This window comes from Scaptodrosophila lebanonensis, unplaced genomic scaffold (genome assembly GCF_003285725.1).
Source record: "Scaptodrosophila lebanonensis strain 11010-0011.00,11010-0021.00 unplaced genomic scaffold, SlebRS2 tig00001412-arrow-pilon, whole genome shotgun sequence".
In the NCBI taxonomy this organism is placed as follows: Eukaryota; Metazoa; Arthropoda; class Insecta; order Diptera; family Drosophilidae; genus Scaptodrosophila; species Scaptodrosophila lebanonensis.
The window spans coordinates 5,193,417-5,210,335 of NW_022060739.1; the positions used below are offsets into that span (position 1 = coordinate 5,193,417).

Consider the following 16,919-nt stretch of genomic DNA (forward strand, 5'->3'; position numbering starts at 1 on the left):
ATTTACATTTGAAGACTGCATGGCAATTAAAGTTATCAGTGGACATTAGTTGGACAGCTGTAGTTTAATTGTTATATAGTTCTAATAAAAAGTTATTATAATTTTTCCTTTAAGCTGTACTTTAAAACACTTCCCAGATAGCCACGTAATACTTTAAATAAACCCACCCTATTGTAATTTTTTTTTATTCAAACATTGCCAAATTATGATTAAAAGTAAAGTAAAAGTCAAATATTTGCCATAATCATTAAGTTTTTTTTATTTTTTCGATTAGCACTATATACACACCCTCTATTCTCTCGTTGGGGCAACAGCACATACTTTTTTTTTTTCAATTGCTGCTGCAAGCTGGCAATAAAACTTTTCACATTGTTCTACATTGGCTAGCATTCGCGTTTCTATTGCTTGAAGTTCTTGACCCGTCGCTTGTTGCACTTTCATTTTTCGCTGTCGCCTTTGTAGCTGCCACTGTTGCACTTTAAATGTCCCTTGGCAGGGCATAAATTATTAAAACGAGAAGCGTACGACGCTGAAGACGTGCGGGCAAATTGCAGTCAGTGGCAACAGAGCGAGCCAAAAAGTTAATTCATATTGCTTTTCAATTTATTGGAATTTGGCGAGAGAAGCTGCAGGCGGAACAGGTTGTGTAGAGTGCGCAGGAAGTACGTCCTGTCTTTGGCTTTTGCGCAAAGTATGGGCCAAAAAGAAATTAAAATTGTTTCCAATATTTACAACCCAAGAAAATGCGTGTGTTTGTCGATGTGCATAATATATAGTATAAATAAGTACTTCTTCATTCATATGCGAAGGTATGGATTTGAACGATTTAATAAATGGATAAATCAATATTTGGAAATAGATTAAATGAAGTATAAAAGCTCTGCATATAAGTCGGATATTAGTAACGTAAAGCAGATAGCTCTACTATATTTGGAAAGACTGCTTAGAAGTCCTGAAGCGCAAAATAAACGTATTGAAAAATCAAACTCAAATGAGAATTTGGCCGAATTAAAGAAAGTTTCTTCTATTTGAAAAGTTCCTGCAAAACTTGGTGATAATTGTGTTTGAAAACATAATGAGAGGTGATGTCTCATTCAAAAAAAAAAGTCTGCGAAAAAAAGACACATATATTTTTATTTGTTTCAATATGTGGTCAGCGTATCTTAAATTGGAACCATCTCTGCGAAAAGTCTTTCCTCAAGGTAAATACTCTTTTTAGCTAATTTGCAATTCTTCAGCTTTATATTGTGTATCAGTTGGGTTCTTAACTTTAAATCTGGCTAAAGTTTGTTCGCTTTATTAGTGTATTTCCTGTTTAAACCATTTTTAATAAATGATTTTGTTGCACTCATACTTGTAATCTTTATGCGCAACTTAAATGCCGGAAGGTCAAAAGCGTTAATTAAAATGTTTCCTGCTAAGCAACGAGTAAAAAATGTGGAAACTTTGCCACTAAACCCACCAGAGCCCTCGACGCAGACAACTAAATTAAGCACCCCCACACACTTACACACACACACACACACAAATACACACATGTGCGTACATGCATACGTGTATGCAATGCTACATATTTTTATGGCTGCAGCGGAAAAAATAAGTAGAAACTCTTCATTTAGCTAACAAGCACATGCGCAAAAAATGTTGCACTTCAAATAATTGTTATGAAAACGCGTGGATTTCTTTTCGTTTTAAGGCGAAAGTTATGCATACAGACATATATATGAAAAGTTTTCGCATAACGCACTTGATATGTTTTTATGCATGCGCTGTGTTTGCCGCCCTCGCTGCCAAAAAGTATGCTATGGAAAAGTTTTTATTTATGCAGCGTATCAAAAAAGCTGAAAAAATAGCAGAATATCGTTGCGCATCAAATGCTGACAGCATGCACTTTTAATGTGTGTGTGTGTGTGTGTGGAACAAGCTGTTCCTGCCCGCTCGTTGTAAGCAGCGCGTGTCTCAACAACCTAGATGCAGATAATGAAGATGCCTCAGTCTCTACTCCTGCGTCCCTTGTTCTTCTACACGCACTGATTTTCTTGTTTTTCTTAGCTTAAGCCAACAACGGCGGAAATTGTTGCTCGTCGTTGTTGCCGGTTGTTGTTGCTTTCGCATTACAAGTTACACTTTCCCTGCCCCCAACTCAATACTCCTTTGTTCTGCTCTGCTCAGCTCAATCCTTTAGCTGTGTTTTACTTCCAACATTTCCGCTGTGCCCCCGCTCTGGCAGCCAGCCCATTAATTTTTTAGTTATTTGAAGGTGTGGCGAGGTGCGGGCTCCACATGGATAGGTCTTAAAAGTTGATAGGTTGATGCTACATGTAAAAAATGAGTACTGGGAATGTGCATTTTTTATTAAATGCTACACGCTTCGTAATGGAGGTGGAATATTTTGCGGCAGCAGGATTTACGTAAGCACCGGCATACAACAGAACAAGGCAGGCAGCAATTAGGGGACAGACACATGCTGTCAAGCATATAATTACACATACGATACGAACTAAAATAGAATAGAATAGAATATAATAGAAGCAGTTTTTGTGTACTTTGGGAATAAAGATTGATTGGAAAAAGGCTAAAGATTGATTTCGATGATAAGAGTGTGACGATAAATGTGTCATACTTGTAAGTGCGATAATAACGACATGTTAATTGCGATTTATTACAATGTCGATACATTAGAATCAACATGAATCAAACAAGGGTAGGCAATTCTTATATATCGTTAAATATACGACAACAAAAGGATTATAAAGGGGCAATACTCAAAGCAGTGCTGACTGACTGACTGGTTTGCTGACAGGTCTAAGCCGTAAATGATCCAAAAATTAGTGAAAAGGGCTCAATTGTGGTTTGAAAATTGCCATCAGTGTGGAAGTCAACACCATTTATTAACAGTCATGAGCTAAAATTAAAATGGAAATTCTATTGAAACGGTTATCTACTAAAATATAAAAGCAAAATGACAGATTATTGGTCAGTGCTTCAGTGCTTGGGGGGTGGACAAAGCTTATAAATACAATGAGGTTCAAAAGATAACATAAATTAATTATAAGCTGTACAATTTTCTTACAGCGTTTATATGATGAATGAATAAATTATGTAAAATAAATTGCTTGTACCTTTATTATCCTAAACATATTCCTCTATCCATTACATACCATATGCGATATTTTCAATTTGCTTTCATAAGCTTAACAAACTAGCTAAACATCTATTTTAATACCCTGCTTCAAAACCACTTTATCATTACTCGCATTTGCAAAAGTGCCATGACCAAATCCCTACTCAAATGTTATCCATTTGTAGTGCTCATCTGCTTGCTGACATTAGACAAGATTTCTTTGGCGCTTTTCGGCAATACATACGTGCGTGTGTGTGTGTGTGTGTGTGTGTGTGTGGGTTGCCCAAACGTTTGCCCAAAAATTAATTGTAACGCGCCTTTAATGTCAACAGGGAAATTGTTGAAAAGCTGAAGTGCGCTTCTGCTAAAATACGAGCGGCACTCACAGCGGTTGAGCTCAGCTGAGCACGGGAGTGTCGCACACACACACACACACACACACATACACACAAACATACATATGTACAAAAATTCACATACATATGTAGTATATACATGTACACTCAGGACATATTACGGCAGACATGTGGGCGCCTAAAAGGGCTCAACAAAGTTTTCATTAGTGGCGTCGTCAGTGGTGGCGATGAATGTGATGCTAGGAAAAGCGAAGCGAAGCGTCTGCATTGGTGGCAAACATTTTGAGCTTCAACTCAGTGGAGCTCTTGAATTGTGCTAAATGCCACTTTACGAGTGACTTTCGCCGAGTGCGAGTGCCACTTTGCGTTGAGGCAGTGGCAGCAGGAGCGTAGCAGCAGGAAGAGCAGCAACAGCTCTCTGTGGCGGCAACTAGACATTTTGCCCAACCGGCAGCCTTTCTCATAGTACGTATAAATCCACGAAACGTGGTCTGGGCTTCATTCCCACGTTGACATTGTTGCGCCTCTGTGCAGCATGGGCGAGGATAGCAGCAACTAAAATGACAGCTGACATATGTAAGTGTTTGTGCCAGTCTCACTTTCTCTTCCTCCATACCTCCCTGCCATTTTCTTCTTCTCGTTCACTTTTCCGCCATAACTGCGTGAGTTTATTCAACAGAATGCCGCAGAAATGAATAGAGCGCAGCGTACAAAATGAAAGGTCAAAATTAACAAAAAAAAAAAAAAAAAAAAAAAAACGGCTGGCATATGAAAACAGATTTTATATATTAAAGCACTGCATGGCATTTTAAATGACTTAATGGCTCAAATCTACATCGGTCTCTATTTAGCTTAAAAGACAACATTTCAAAAGGGGTTTATTTATCAAAAATTTTAAAGATATTGAAAGTTTACTCATTCAAATCAATGAAGACTGAAGAATTAGAAATGTAGTACTTGAGAAAAGAAAACCTACTCTTATGAATATATAGCTCATGGAACTATTAACCATTATCAGTACTAGGATTATCATTACTAGATCTTAGAGAATGATTATTATCATTACTAGATCTTTGAAAATGATTAAATGATTTGAAATGAGAAGAAGAAGCATCTTTAAAATTTGTTCATATACAAGTAGGTATTCTTTTTTTTCAAATATGTATTTAAAGCTCCATTTATTAACTTAGATAGGACAAATTTATAAATGCTAATAGAATTTAGACCATTTTATATGTATCTCTAGGCAATACACAATTCAAATTATTGCAATCATGACATAATTTCGTAGCTTGTTTATAAATATTAAAGGAAATTAAAATTATTAAAAAAATACTTGAAAGTTCGTAAGTATTTTTGTAGATTCGCAAAAGAGTAATTTGTAGAGCGTCTGTTCATCTTTGTTGTTCATCTTAGTTATTAGTATTCACATCGAAATTAAAGTTAATTAGAATAAAAGTTCTTCGATAGTTACATCGATGTTGCTAAAGTTTCATTTTTACATTAAAATATTTATCACAAATACAAATTATTGTATTGCCCAATTTTTCAATATATATTTTTTTTAATATACGCATGCTTGCGCTTTTGAATTGCTCACATTGGAAATATTGTGAGTATATAAAATTTTATAGAAGAATTAGGTTTGTTACATTTTGATCTGTCAAACTTAAACTGGAATCAGGCCAGTGTGTCCGGATATATACCCTGTCTGACAATTAAGCAGTTCTTTTCCTTAACCTTGTTTGCATTCCTGCAATGCTCTTCTATATACACGCATACTGTTACTTGGATGTATGCATTTGTGTTTCTTGCTGCACACTGTTAGTTAAATTACTTGTCAACAATAAAGTGGCATATCCTCTGTGCAATAATTTCTCTTCACAAACACATAACCAGCTTACACGCACACCTCCAAAGCCCACACCTCGCCCACGTCCACGCCCACGCACCTGTCTTCATTTTTACACATAGACACGCATACGAAAATGTGATGCAGGCGTCTGCAGCTTTGCACAGAGACCCACAAAGCGGTTTGTATGTAAGTGTGTGAGTGGTTCAGTTAGTGGGCGTACATATTTGTGTGCGTGTAAGAGTGTGTGTGTGTGTGTGTGTGTGGTTGTCACTAACAAAGTCATCCTGCGGTGATGTGTCACTCGAGCGGTAAATTTGTTATGAAAATTTAATTTTTTCTTGTTAACGTTGTTGGCATCATGCTCACACACACACACAACACACACACACAGCTGCGATTGCTCATATATGTGGGTGTGTATGTGTGTGGGTGTGTGTGCTTAAGCACCATTGCTACTACTGCTTTTAGCGCCACAGACGCCATTTTGTGTGCCCATATGTGCACTTTGTGTGTCGTTGATGCGCACTCCGAATGCTGCAGCTTTACTCTACCGTAAAAAAATTGCTATTCTTGCTTTGCTAACTTGATGTAAATGTTGCTTCAGGGCGGCTTCTTGCCTTATTAACTGATTAGTATGCATGGTAAAATAGATGAAAGTTATAATAGCTAAAAGAGAACATTATAAATTAATGATTTTAGTCGATATTGCAAAGAGGAAAGCATTTATAAAGTATATATATACACATTTTAATAATGCATATAAGATATAAAAAGTTTTTAAAAGATTACAAAATCCAATTTCTGGTTTAGAGTTAAAGCTAATTATATCACGATAATATTTATTGTTTAATATATCTCTTAATATAATCCCTGACACAGGCGTTCAACAACTCACATCTTTGTTGAGCCACTCGTTCTTATTGTAGCTAAATAATTTACTGTACCCATTTAACTATAGTTATTTTTATGAACAGAAAGTTTATTCCGGGAAAGTTACGGCCGCTTGTGCAAACAATTTGCCTTAAAAATTTGATTTATATTGCAAATTAGCTGTGAAATTGAATTCGCCAAGGTGCTTTTTGTGGCAGAACATTCAATTTTGGCATAGAATTCATGATAGTTTTTAATAGTTTTTGATGAAACATTACATTCATGACATATTTGTATATATGTAATACAAATGACAAAATACTTGCATGTCTGAGATTGGTGATAAGATAACTAGCTAATAAAAAATAATGGAAAGTGACAAAGTGGCTTACAGAAAGAAAAATTATTACAAATGATTACAAAATGAAGTAAACATTATTTTAAGCATAAGTCCCACACATGAAATCAATTTTTAATGCATATTTCATTCAGAGTACTCAAGAATTTCCCAGAGATAATAATCGAGTCACACTATTAAAAGTGCATGAATTGCATGAAGAATTCATCTTTGCTCAGTAACTTTTCTTAAAACACTTGACACTTCAGATTAGTTAGTAGATATAATTGTAGCTATCATTCTCAATTTCTTTGTGTGAACTTCCAAACGGAAATTGCTTAATGGCCATCAATATATAAGCAACAGTTCCCTGTTCCACATACTGACCCGAGGGAGTGTTCAGCATTTGTGAAATGGCTTCGTTGGCCGAGTCACGAACATCTAAGCTGTTTACACGTCTTAGCTGTAAAAAACTTCGATTGCACTAGATGCTGCTAATTTGGAATGGTATTCAACTTTACTTTACAGCTAAACACTTAAGAATTTAGCGTGCTTCTAAAAATATTTAACAGCTCAATCAATTTGCAAAAAATATTTTAGAAAATTGTCAGTAAAATATACTTAAAGCCAAAATAGTTACGTTTTTGAAAGGAAAATAACTCTTATTAGCGAACTTTATTTATTAAAAGTTTAGTGGCGGTTATTAGCTGAAACGCAACTAATGTTATATATAATTGTTATAAGAATTAGTCGATAAAGAAGATATGATCTAAAAATAACATAATACAGACTAATTATGGAAATGAATGAAATGATTGTAGGGTCCTTTGAGTTAGAGGTAACACCATTAAAAAATACATCTAATAGTCCTGTCTTAAAAAAATGATAATTGTTTTTATTTCTGTTCGAAACAGCTTTAGACTAAAAACTTTACAACTATGGCAAATAAAACGAGACAAAAAAGGGAAAAGAACAACAATGTGTTCGGCTAACAAGTATTTGATTTAAATTTTCTTTCAAGATCTTCCAAAGCTTTGCTGGAAATGCAATTACATAATCTTCCAGATCAACAGGAATAGATAATGATGTAAAGGACAAAATAAAAGAAGAAACTAGAAGCTTTAAATGTATTAGAAAAGTTTAAACGAACATGGAACATGGTACTTGTCTGGCATCTAACATTTTAGTTAGGCAAGCATAATTGATTTCTAATAAAAACCTGTAATTGTTTGTAGTATTAAAGAAACGCTTTGTCGCCATTTGAATTTAAATGAATTTTGTAATCAGAGCACATTTCTTAGAAAGGCAGTGCTTGTCAAAAATACAGTTCTGTTTGCTCAACTAAATTAAATTTAAATTTTATAAATGATTCGCTCCCAATCATCAATTATGTAGGCTTCGTGGAAAATATGCTGTGAAATGAAATTTAAATGCCGAATGTTTCAGCTCATTAAGGCAGTACACCCAAATATCAGCACACATCAAAGTTTTCAACAACAACAATAACAACCAAGCTGACTGGAAAACAAACAGACCCAACCCATCACCATCCCCATCTCTATCCAATCCAACCCGGTCCTTTACTTGTATGAATATGCTCACAATGCTATGCGCCACGTAAAAGTTTGCTTGTAATTGCTGATTTTCCAGTTAATAATCATTTTAAATTGTGTGCGCGCACAAGCTTCGCTTTTATGTGGCTGTGTGTGTGTACGAGCTTGTATGTGTTAGCCATAATGGTACTTAGTTTGCCATTTCGTGGCAGCCACGCCATTGTGTGTGCGCATTTGGCACAAAATTCAGCCTAAAACTCGAATGTGAAAAACTTTTGTGAAATTACCGCAAGTATTTCCATGAATAAATACATAGTTGAACGAATGGAGTTGGCTGGCATACAAAGCTGCAAGCGGTAGTTTGTAAAACTGATGATTGGTTGTTACGTAATAAACGACTTTTGGCAAAAGCAACAACATGATTTCGTTGCACTCATAACTCAGAAGATGCTAAGCTTTACTATTAAAAAGGACAGAGTAAGCCATTAGGTAATTTTTGCAAAGATTTATGTCTGTAGTCTGCTTTCGCAACAAGTTTTGATTAGATTGGAGCTGTTGTGCAATCATTGGGTAAATTGCAAAGATTGAGCCCTGTGGCTGCTAATGGAAGGGCATACAAACGTACTTAGGTCACTAATTGCTGACTTGGGTCATTCACACTGCTGTGCGACAGTTTTCGGACAAAGTTGGCGTCGTAAATTAATTTTGTGTTTATTAAATGGCAAGAGATGTATGATTTCGATTTCTAATGAAGGCATTGAAAAAGCGCTGGAAAGATATTAACGTACTTGAAAAGTTCCGACGATATATATTTAATGCTCGAAATATAGTAAATTTTTAATCTTATTAGTGCAATTATTTTTGCTACCTATATATACATACATATTTTGTTTGCCAATGTATGAACTAATTAAAACCACAAGACTTTGCTTGCCACCATTTAATTCAACTTGTGGGAACCCGTAAATTTTTTAATATTCCCAAAAACATAACATCCTATAATTAAGTCACAAATAAATAAAAATCTTGTAGTAAGCTTGTTTTATTTAGTTCTGAAAATATATATTTAATGCTCTAAATATAGTAAATTGTTAACCTTATTAGTGCAATTATTTTTGCTACCTATATATACATATATATTTTGTTTGTGAAAGTATGAAGTAAATAAAACCACAAGACTTTGCTTGCCACCATTTAATTCAACTTGTGCGGAACCCGTACATTTTTATACTCTGTAGATGAAATGTACAGAAGTATATTAGGTTTGCGGGAGCTGAAAAATGTAACAGGCAGAAGGAGGCGTGGCAGACCCCACAAAGTATTGATGAGCGTGCCAAGACGAGTCGATCTAGCCCTGTCTGTCTGTCTGTCCGCCTGTCCGTCCGTATGAACACCTGGATTTCAGAGACTACATCAGATAGAGACAACAAATTTTCCACAAAGATGCCTTATGTATGTACGCTATACGAGTTTGTTTTATTTTTTTTGATTATCCCCCCCCCCCCGGGGGTTTTCCCGATTTTCCATTCGTATAATCGCCTATATCTCGGAGACTATGAGACCTAGGAACACCAAATTTTAGTCCCAGATGCCTTATGTGAATACGCAGAAAATGTATATTTTGGAATTTCCCTTCCTCCCCCCTCTCCCCAGCAAATCGTAACTCCTTTAATTCTTGGAATTCTTACTTTTTTAATTTCTATAATTATTGTAAGCATATGTACAGAGTATTTCAAAGTCGGGACACCCGACTTTAGCTTTTTTACTTGTTTAATATTCCCAAAAACATAACACTCTATAATTAAATCACAAATAAATAAAAACTTTATTGCAAACCTATTTAACTAAGAAAGAAGAGAAAGAATATTTTATTTATTTAATTTTCTGTAGCAAATGACCGTGTTGTGTTATGTTGTGTATTGTGTTTTATTTGTAGTTATTTAAAGTTAAAGTTTCTGCTTGTTTTTCGTAAAATATTGCTGGCACAAATTCAGCCAAGTGTAACAAACATTTTGGCCAGCATTGTAGTTTGCTTTAAATTTGCATTTCGCATTTTACAGTAAGTTTCAGTCTCGATTTGTGTGTCTATGTGGTTGTGGCGCATCTGTGGGTTTTGCCTACAAAGGAGCTTACAACTTTAGCCTGCACTACACCGATACACACAAACAGAAAACACACAAGCCCACAGACAGAGAAACTGATAAAGGCATATAGTGCATAAATGCATGTGTGTGTGTGTGTGTGTGTGTGTGTCTGTGCGTGCTGGCATTATTGTACCTTGCGTGGGATTTTGGAGTGCTATTCAGGCTCTGCTTTTATAGTCAAATATGAATGCGCATATGAGGTTGCCACACACACTGCCACTTTTATTTGTATCTATATGTGTGTGACTCGACTGTCCCTTTGTTCTTAGTATTATTATTGTAAATTCCTTTGCATTTAATATTGAAAACTATTTCATAATTAGAGTTTACTTTAGCTTATTTCACATTTATATTTAAAACATTCTGATATTCGTATTGTGTTATAATGTGAACATTTTTCTACCGAAAATCTTGTGAATTCCTGTGGTTTTTATCATTGCTGCTATACAAGTACTTGTGGTTTGCGTTGCTTGGCAATTTATAATTGTTATAGTTTTTCTGTTGGTGTTATAGCTAGCACATTGCCAAGGCAATTGACGTTTTCTGGCACATTTAATCAGTTATTAACGGACGAAAGAACGGGCGGACTGAGGCCGTTATTGCGCTGTGGGAGTTATGACCAATTAGGAACTCAATGGGGTTGAAAATTGTGAAGTTACCGCTATCGTCCTGAACTTTCTGGACGTTATTGCATCGAACAAACAAAATGAATGGGAGCAGGTGTTGATTTTATCGATTGTGCACAAGGGGTTTGACCTACTGTTCGAAATGGTGCTCCTCATGGAGTGGGAGAGGGGAAAGGATATTGGTTACTATTGCTAAAGCAATTTTAAAATTGCCCCAAAATGTGGAAACTATGACTCTGTTTGCAACTTCCGCAAGGCAATTAAACTTTAATAAATTCTATAAAATGCAACTTAAATAATTGCTTTAATGTGTATCCAATTGCTTAGGAAAGTTCATATATAAGCTTTATGTTGAAATAAAATTTAATTGTAAAGAAACATAGTTTTCTAAAGTCAACTTTTGTCAAATTTCGGTATTTAACTACACTGAACCATTTAACATTTTATGGCGTAGCTTATAAACATAAAACTGCTTGTTGCAGAAGAGGGTTTGAATTAAATTAATTAATTAATTCCCTTAATAGCTGTCTGAACATACTTTCGTAATTTAAATATTTTTTAAAAGTATTAAATTAAATGTGTGCCAAAAGAGCATTCAGTTTAGGGGGAAATATATCAATATATAATAAAGGTATATTCAATATAACTTTTTTCATCCTCTGACCAAAGTCTAATACTACTCATCAATAGTAGTCATCCCTAAAACACTTAGGATTAGTTACTGACTAGTCACACTGCAAAATTACTATCGAGCAACTGTAATCCTGTATCCAACAGTGATGATTTGAAGGTTCGGCGAAATAACATATATGTACTTCTTTCAAAAATGTATTTACAGAGTGATTTCCTTTCCCGCTTTATTAAAATGTGATCCAATAATATTAAAAACATACTGTTCGTATGTCAATTTCACATCGCATAGGAGCATTTAATGATAAATAATTTAAATTCTTGAAAATAATTTGTGCCAAAATATTTGTCCAATTTAATGTGGACTTAGAAATGGTTTTCAAATTTTTAGAAATTTAGAAATGGATTGGTTACTTACCCTTGATCCCTCTGAAGTAGTCACACATGTACCGCCATTGTAGCAGCCCAGTTTTATGCAATCAACATCGGCAGTTTTCTCCTCGACTCCGCCGCCAGAGCCCGCACCGGCACCAACGCCAGTGGCCACAGTGTTGGCGCCCTCGGTTTCCTCACTGCTTTCTGTAGTTGGCGCCTTTGTTGCCGGCGGCGCAGGTGGCTTATATACAGGGACTGTGGGCGGTGGCAGAGTTTGTGCTGACTGCGTTGAGGGTGGCGTGGGCGGCACAGTGGGTGGTAGTGTTGGTGGTGCTGTGGCCGGCGTTATTGTGGGCGGCAGAGTAGGTGGAAGGCTGGGCGCCGAAGTTATTGCCGGTGTTGGAGCTGTGGCGGACAGCTCCGTGGGCGCTTGCGTTGGCACTAGTGTTGCAGCGGGCTGATATGGCGGCACGGTAGTGGTTTCCGCAGCCAATGGCTCCACTGTGGTTACAGGCACTGGCTGTTGGACGCCAATTAAGTCTTCTGTCAACAGAGGCTGCGGGGTTGTCATCTCAATGGGCATGGGAGTGGTTTCGGGCGGTGCAATGCTGCTGGGCACATGATGATGATGGTGATGGTGGTGCGGCAGTTCGGTTGCGTCAACTGGGGGCGTTACTGTTGTTGCTTCACCCTCAACAGGAATGGGCAAGTGTGTCGTCTCGTGGTGATGATGATGGTGGTGATGATGATATGGATGCATCGTTCCAGGGACAGTTGTGGTTGTCATGAGAGAGGGCATGGTGTCGTTGGCATCCAGTATAGTGACAACCACAAGTGGCGTACGTGCGGTGCTCAGCTCGACCAGAGGCGGTTCGTAGTCTAGTGGCGATGTGGTAGTTACCGGTGGTTGTAGCGTAGTAAAGCGACCAGCGCTGGTTCGATGTGTAGTGATAAGCACTTCCGATGGGAACTCTGTGAAGAAGGGAGCCGCTGTGGTGGGCACTTCGGTCCACAGATGCTTTGTGGTGGTGGTGGTTTCATCAATATCTAACGGTGGCTCAGTAGCTGGCGGTACTGCAAACGTGGGTATGGGCAGCGCCGTCTTCATTGTAGTCATCGCAATTGGCGGTGCGAGTGTAGGCGTCGAAAAATCTAAGGTGATGCTGGTCTCGATGGTGGTTACGCGATGTATGAACGTGGGAGATGGTGTGGTGAAGACTGCTGCGGGCGGTTCGCCGGATTCAGCGCTCGATGAACTAGAAGTAGGCGTATAGTCGACCGAGATGGTTATGCTGGGTGGTGGCGGTGGTGGCAAGGGCCGAGCGGTTGTAGTTGCTTCATCGCTGCCGCTGCCGCTGCCACTGCCACTGGCACTCACTTCAAAGCGCGGCACAGGCGTGTATTCGTCGGATGTGACAACTTCCACGGAACTTTCGGCGGAGGACGTTGAGGCGCCGCCATCAATGGGATATATAACTGGGGGCTCGGTAGTTCCAGAGGCGTGACTTGCACTTTCCTCCACCGAGCCTGACGCGCTGCTCTCAGGCAGAGGTGCTGTGGTGGTGGTCAAGGGCGCTGGTTGTGGCACCACGGTAGTGTGCTCGTCAGAAAGACTGTGACTTTCGCTCTCTGGTGGTGCAGGCGTTGGCTTGACCTCCACTGATTCGTCTGAGGCCGATGACGACGAGGAGGACGACGAGGAGGAAACAACAGATACATCAGCTGTCGCAGTTGTTGTAATTGGAGGCGCTGGGGCGGGAGTGGGTAATGGCGTTGTCTCTGGTGGTGTCACAGGCCGCACTGTAGGCGGACTCAGCGTCGAAGGGGCTGTATAATTGCAGTCCAGCGATTCCTCGCCTACCATCAGACACTCGCACAACATGCCCGTTAGCAGGGGAGGACATGAACACGAAAAGGTGTCAACGCCATCGATACACACGCCCCCGTTCATGCAGCGCGGCCCCAACTGGCACTCATCGTACTGATATTCACATTTCTCGCCATGATAGTCGGGAACACAATAGCAAGTGGGCACAGTCTCCTCCATGAGACAGAGTGCATTGTTCTGGCAGGGATTATCCGAACAGATGAGTATCTCCTCCTCACAATTGGTGCCCGTATAGCCCATGGGACAAGCACACGCGTACGCGGCCAATTTGTCAACGCACACGCCCCCATTTTGGCAAGGCGACGAAGCGCATTCGTTAATCTCCTCCTGACAGATGCGACCATGCCACCCGGCCGGACACTCGCAGGTGAATTCTAGTCCCGGACCCTCAATGCATTCGCCGCCATGCTGGCAACGTGCACCGGTGCCTGCGATAAGCCAAAAAGTAGTCCAACAGTTGCGGAGAGGTGGGGTGGGGTGGGGAGGGGAGGAGAGCATAAAAGTTGAGAAAAGTTTTCATTAAAAAGTACGAGTACGCACAAGTTTTTATCCATTTACACTTTATTGCTGCTCTGTAGCGCTGTAGCGGAAACTTACCCGTGTCACAGACAGCAACATCGACCTCGCAATGATCCCCCAGATAGCCTGCCTGGCAGGTGCATGTGTAGCCATTGTTTCGGTCCCGGCACAGTCCGCCATTTTGACATGGATTTGACATGCATTCGTCGACATTCTGCTCGCAATTCGATCCTGAACAGCAGGAGCGGGAGGAGGGATGTGTTGATATTTGCATGAAATGGCAAGAAGAATATGGAAAGTGACGTTAATTGATAGCATCGCCAAAGCTAAAGTTTCATAGTCAGTCGCTCGTCATTGTCGTCCTTCCAGTGACATTGTGTTCGTTGCAATATGCACAATTCTCTGACCCTGTCTGTATGCATGTGTGTGTGCCTGTGTGTGTGCCTGTGTGTGTGTGTGTGGGTGACCAACGGACTAAGGGTGTGTATGCCTTTTAATTAAAAATTCATGTTTCAGGTTAAGGTTATAGCATTTTCTCCCCCTCCCCCTTCATTGTGGCCTTTTTTTATACCCTGTACCCGTAGGGTAAAAAGGGTATATTAGGTTTGTGCAAAGTATGTAACATGCAGAAGGAAGCATCTCCGACCTCATAAAGTATATATATTCTGAAACAGAATAACGAGAGAAATCGATTTAGACATGTCCGTCCGTCCGTCTGTCCGTCCGTCCGTCTGGATGAACGCAAGGATCTCAGAAACTATAAAAGCTGGAATAACCAAAGTTGGCATCCAGATTCTCCCAGTCCGAGAAAGGACGAGTTTATTTTATTTTTTTTAATTTTCCCCCGCTACAGAATTTCTTCAAAACCCTCCACATTTCGAAAGCTACCTTAACCAAACTTTACACACATAATTCATACACAATACTCTACTTTTGTTTCAAATCAAATCAAAATCGGTTAATTCTACGAAAAGTTACTAGCGAAACAATTTCAAACCGGTACTACGCCCACAAGCTGCAGCATCAAGTTCGCTCTTCTTCTTTCCTCTGCTTCTACTAGAGGCACATATACCTCAGTGTCGGAAGTTTATCTGGGTACAGGGTATTTCACTGTCGGGCTCGCTCGACTGTAGCGTTTTCTCTTGTTTTGTTCTGTTTTTGTGTGGCGTGTAAATTGGACATAAATAAAACTTTTTATTTATGCTCTTCTTAATTGCCACACTTTCAGCTTAAAGTTGCCTATTTTGTTTCTATTTATTTACATTTGACTTTGTAATTTGTAATATTTATGACATTTTGCTATTTGCGGTTCAGTTTGTGGTTTTATAATTGAACATTTCGATTTGATTTGTTTCATTTTCCAGCAACAAGCATTCGCTTTAAAGAGACGCTGAATTGAAAAAAAATATATAATCGGTAAGTAAATGCTTATTAATGCATAAAGATAAGTACTATTGTGCTATTGTGTTATTTTATGTTGATGTACTTATTTTAAATGTTGTTTGTTTTTGTGATTATATGCAATGCGAGTTAATTCACCCATGTAATCCCATTTATAAACAAGATAGAAATTTACAGTTGAGCAAAGGCGACAACTAAGTACGCTATACTTGAATTGTACATTTTTGTAATTTGTAATTAGTCTAATATATGTTATGGAATCTTCCAGTATGATAGGCAATAGAGCAGAATATGTAAATTTTGTTTACTGTTAATGCTTGCATTGGCCGATGCAACCAACGAAAGGACGCGTTACCTGAAGCTCACCCAACAGCCAAAATTATGCAGGCAACAACCGCTTTAGTGACAATCAAGCGGCATTAATTAAAACTTAAGGACGATTGTTCCACTCTAAGAGACATACAATACTATATAACAGCAAGTGATACATAAGTCAAAAAGTTAGTTATTTTATGAACATTGCAAGGTTTGTGTTAAGCATCGCATCCTAAAACTGAGCTTAAGACGCATTGACTATCCATTTTAACTAACATTTAATCAAGTAGTTCCTACATCTTCCCCATTCAGAAAGAAATAGTTACGGTTCATATAATTTTGTTAATAATACTAAAAGGTTTCACATGAAGCCTCTACTATTATAAGTAGCACACAATCATTTTTTTTCCTACATGTATGCATGTGTATATTCCAATATATATCCATTATTGCTCAATCCGAGCAGGTGAGGGATTTATTTAGTTTTACTCGAAGATTCTTACTTACAAGTATTGCAATAAATTTTTCTACTTGGCAAACATCTTTGTCCTTCTCAGCTCTCGCCCCCTTCCTATACAGTAACACACACAAAACAAATGCACACAATTTAAGTGCAATTGAATGACTTTTCATTATATAAAGCAAAAACAAAAGAAAGACAGAAAAGAGCACTCAACTTTTTCAATGGAGGCGCATCGATGACAAACAAAACAAGACAAAAATGAACAAAACAAAACAAAACAGACCAGAAGTTGGTAGACAGGACCTACGTACAAGTGCTGATTTGGGTGCAGGCAATATAAACAATTCAATGAATATGCACAGAAGGAAGAGACACGCAAACACACACACACACACTTACATATGTGTATGTACTTACAATGTAAAACAAACACATGCCAAATTGTTGATGCGGCAATGAAAAG

General features: G+C 38.4%; 2 protein-coding genes across 3 annotated transcripts in view; one reads left to right on the forward strand and one right to left on the reverse strand.

Moving 5' to 3' along the window:
• The window catches only part of LOC115631213 (protein eyes shut), an 84,929-nt gene that overhangs the window by 20,511 nt on the left and 47,499 nt on the right, over positions 1–16,919 (reverse strand). The window contains exons 4-5 of the mRNA XM_030527918.1: positions 14,356–14,508; positions 11,914–14,186 (exon numbers count right to left, since the gene is read on the reverse strand). Coding sequence (XP_030383778.1) covers positions 11,914–14,186; positions 14,356–14,508 — 2,426 coding nt within the window. The remainder of the gene's footprint in view (positions 1–11,913; positions 14,187–14,355; positions 14,509–16,919) is intronic.
• Positions 1–16,919, forward strand: part of LOC115631214 (MKRN2 opposite strand protein) — an 86,929-nt gene that overhangs the window by 18,788 nt on the left and 51,222 nt on the right. The window contains exon 2 of one of the 2 annotated variants that reach the window (XM_030527919.1): positions 15,642–15,693. The exons of the other annotated variant lie outside the window; for it this stretch is intronic. The gene's annotated coding sequence lies outside the window, so the exon portion shown is untranslated. The remainder of the gene's footprint in view (positions 1–15,641; positions 15,694–16,919) is intronic. 2 annotated transcript variants of the gene reach the window in all.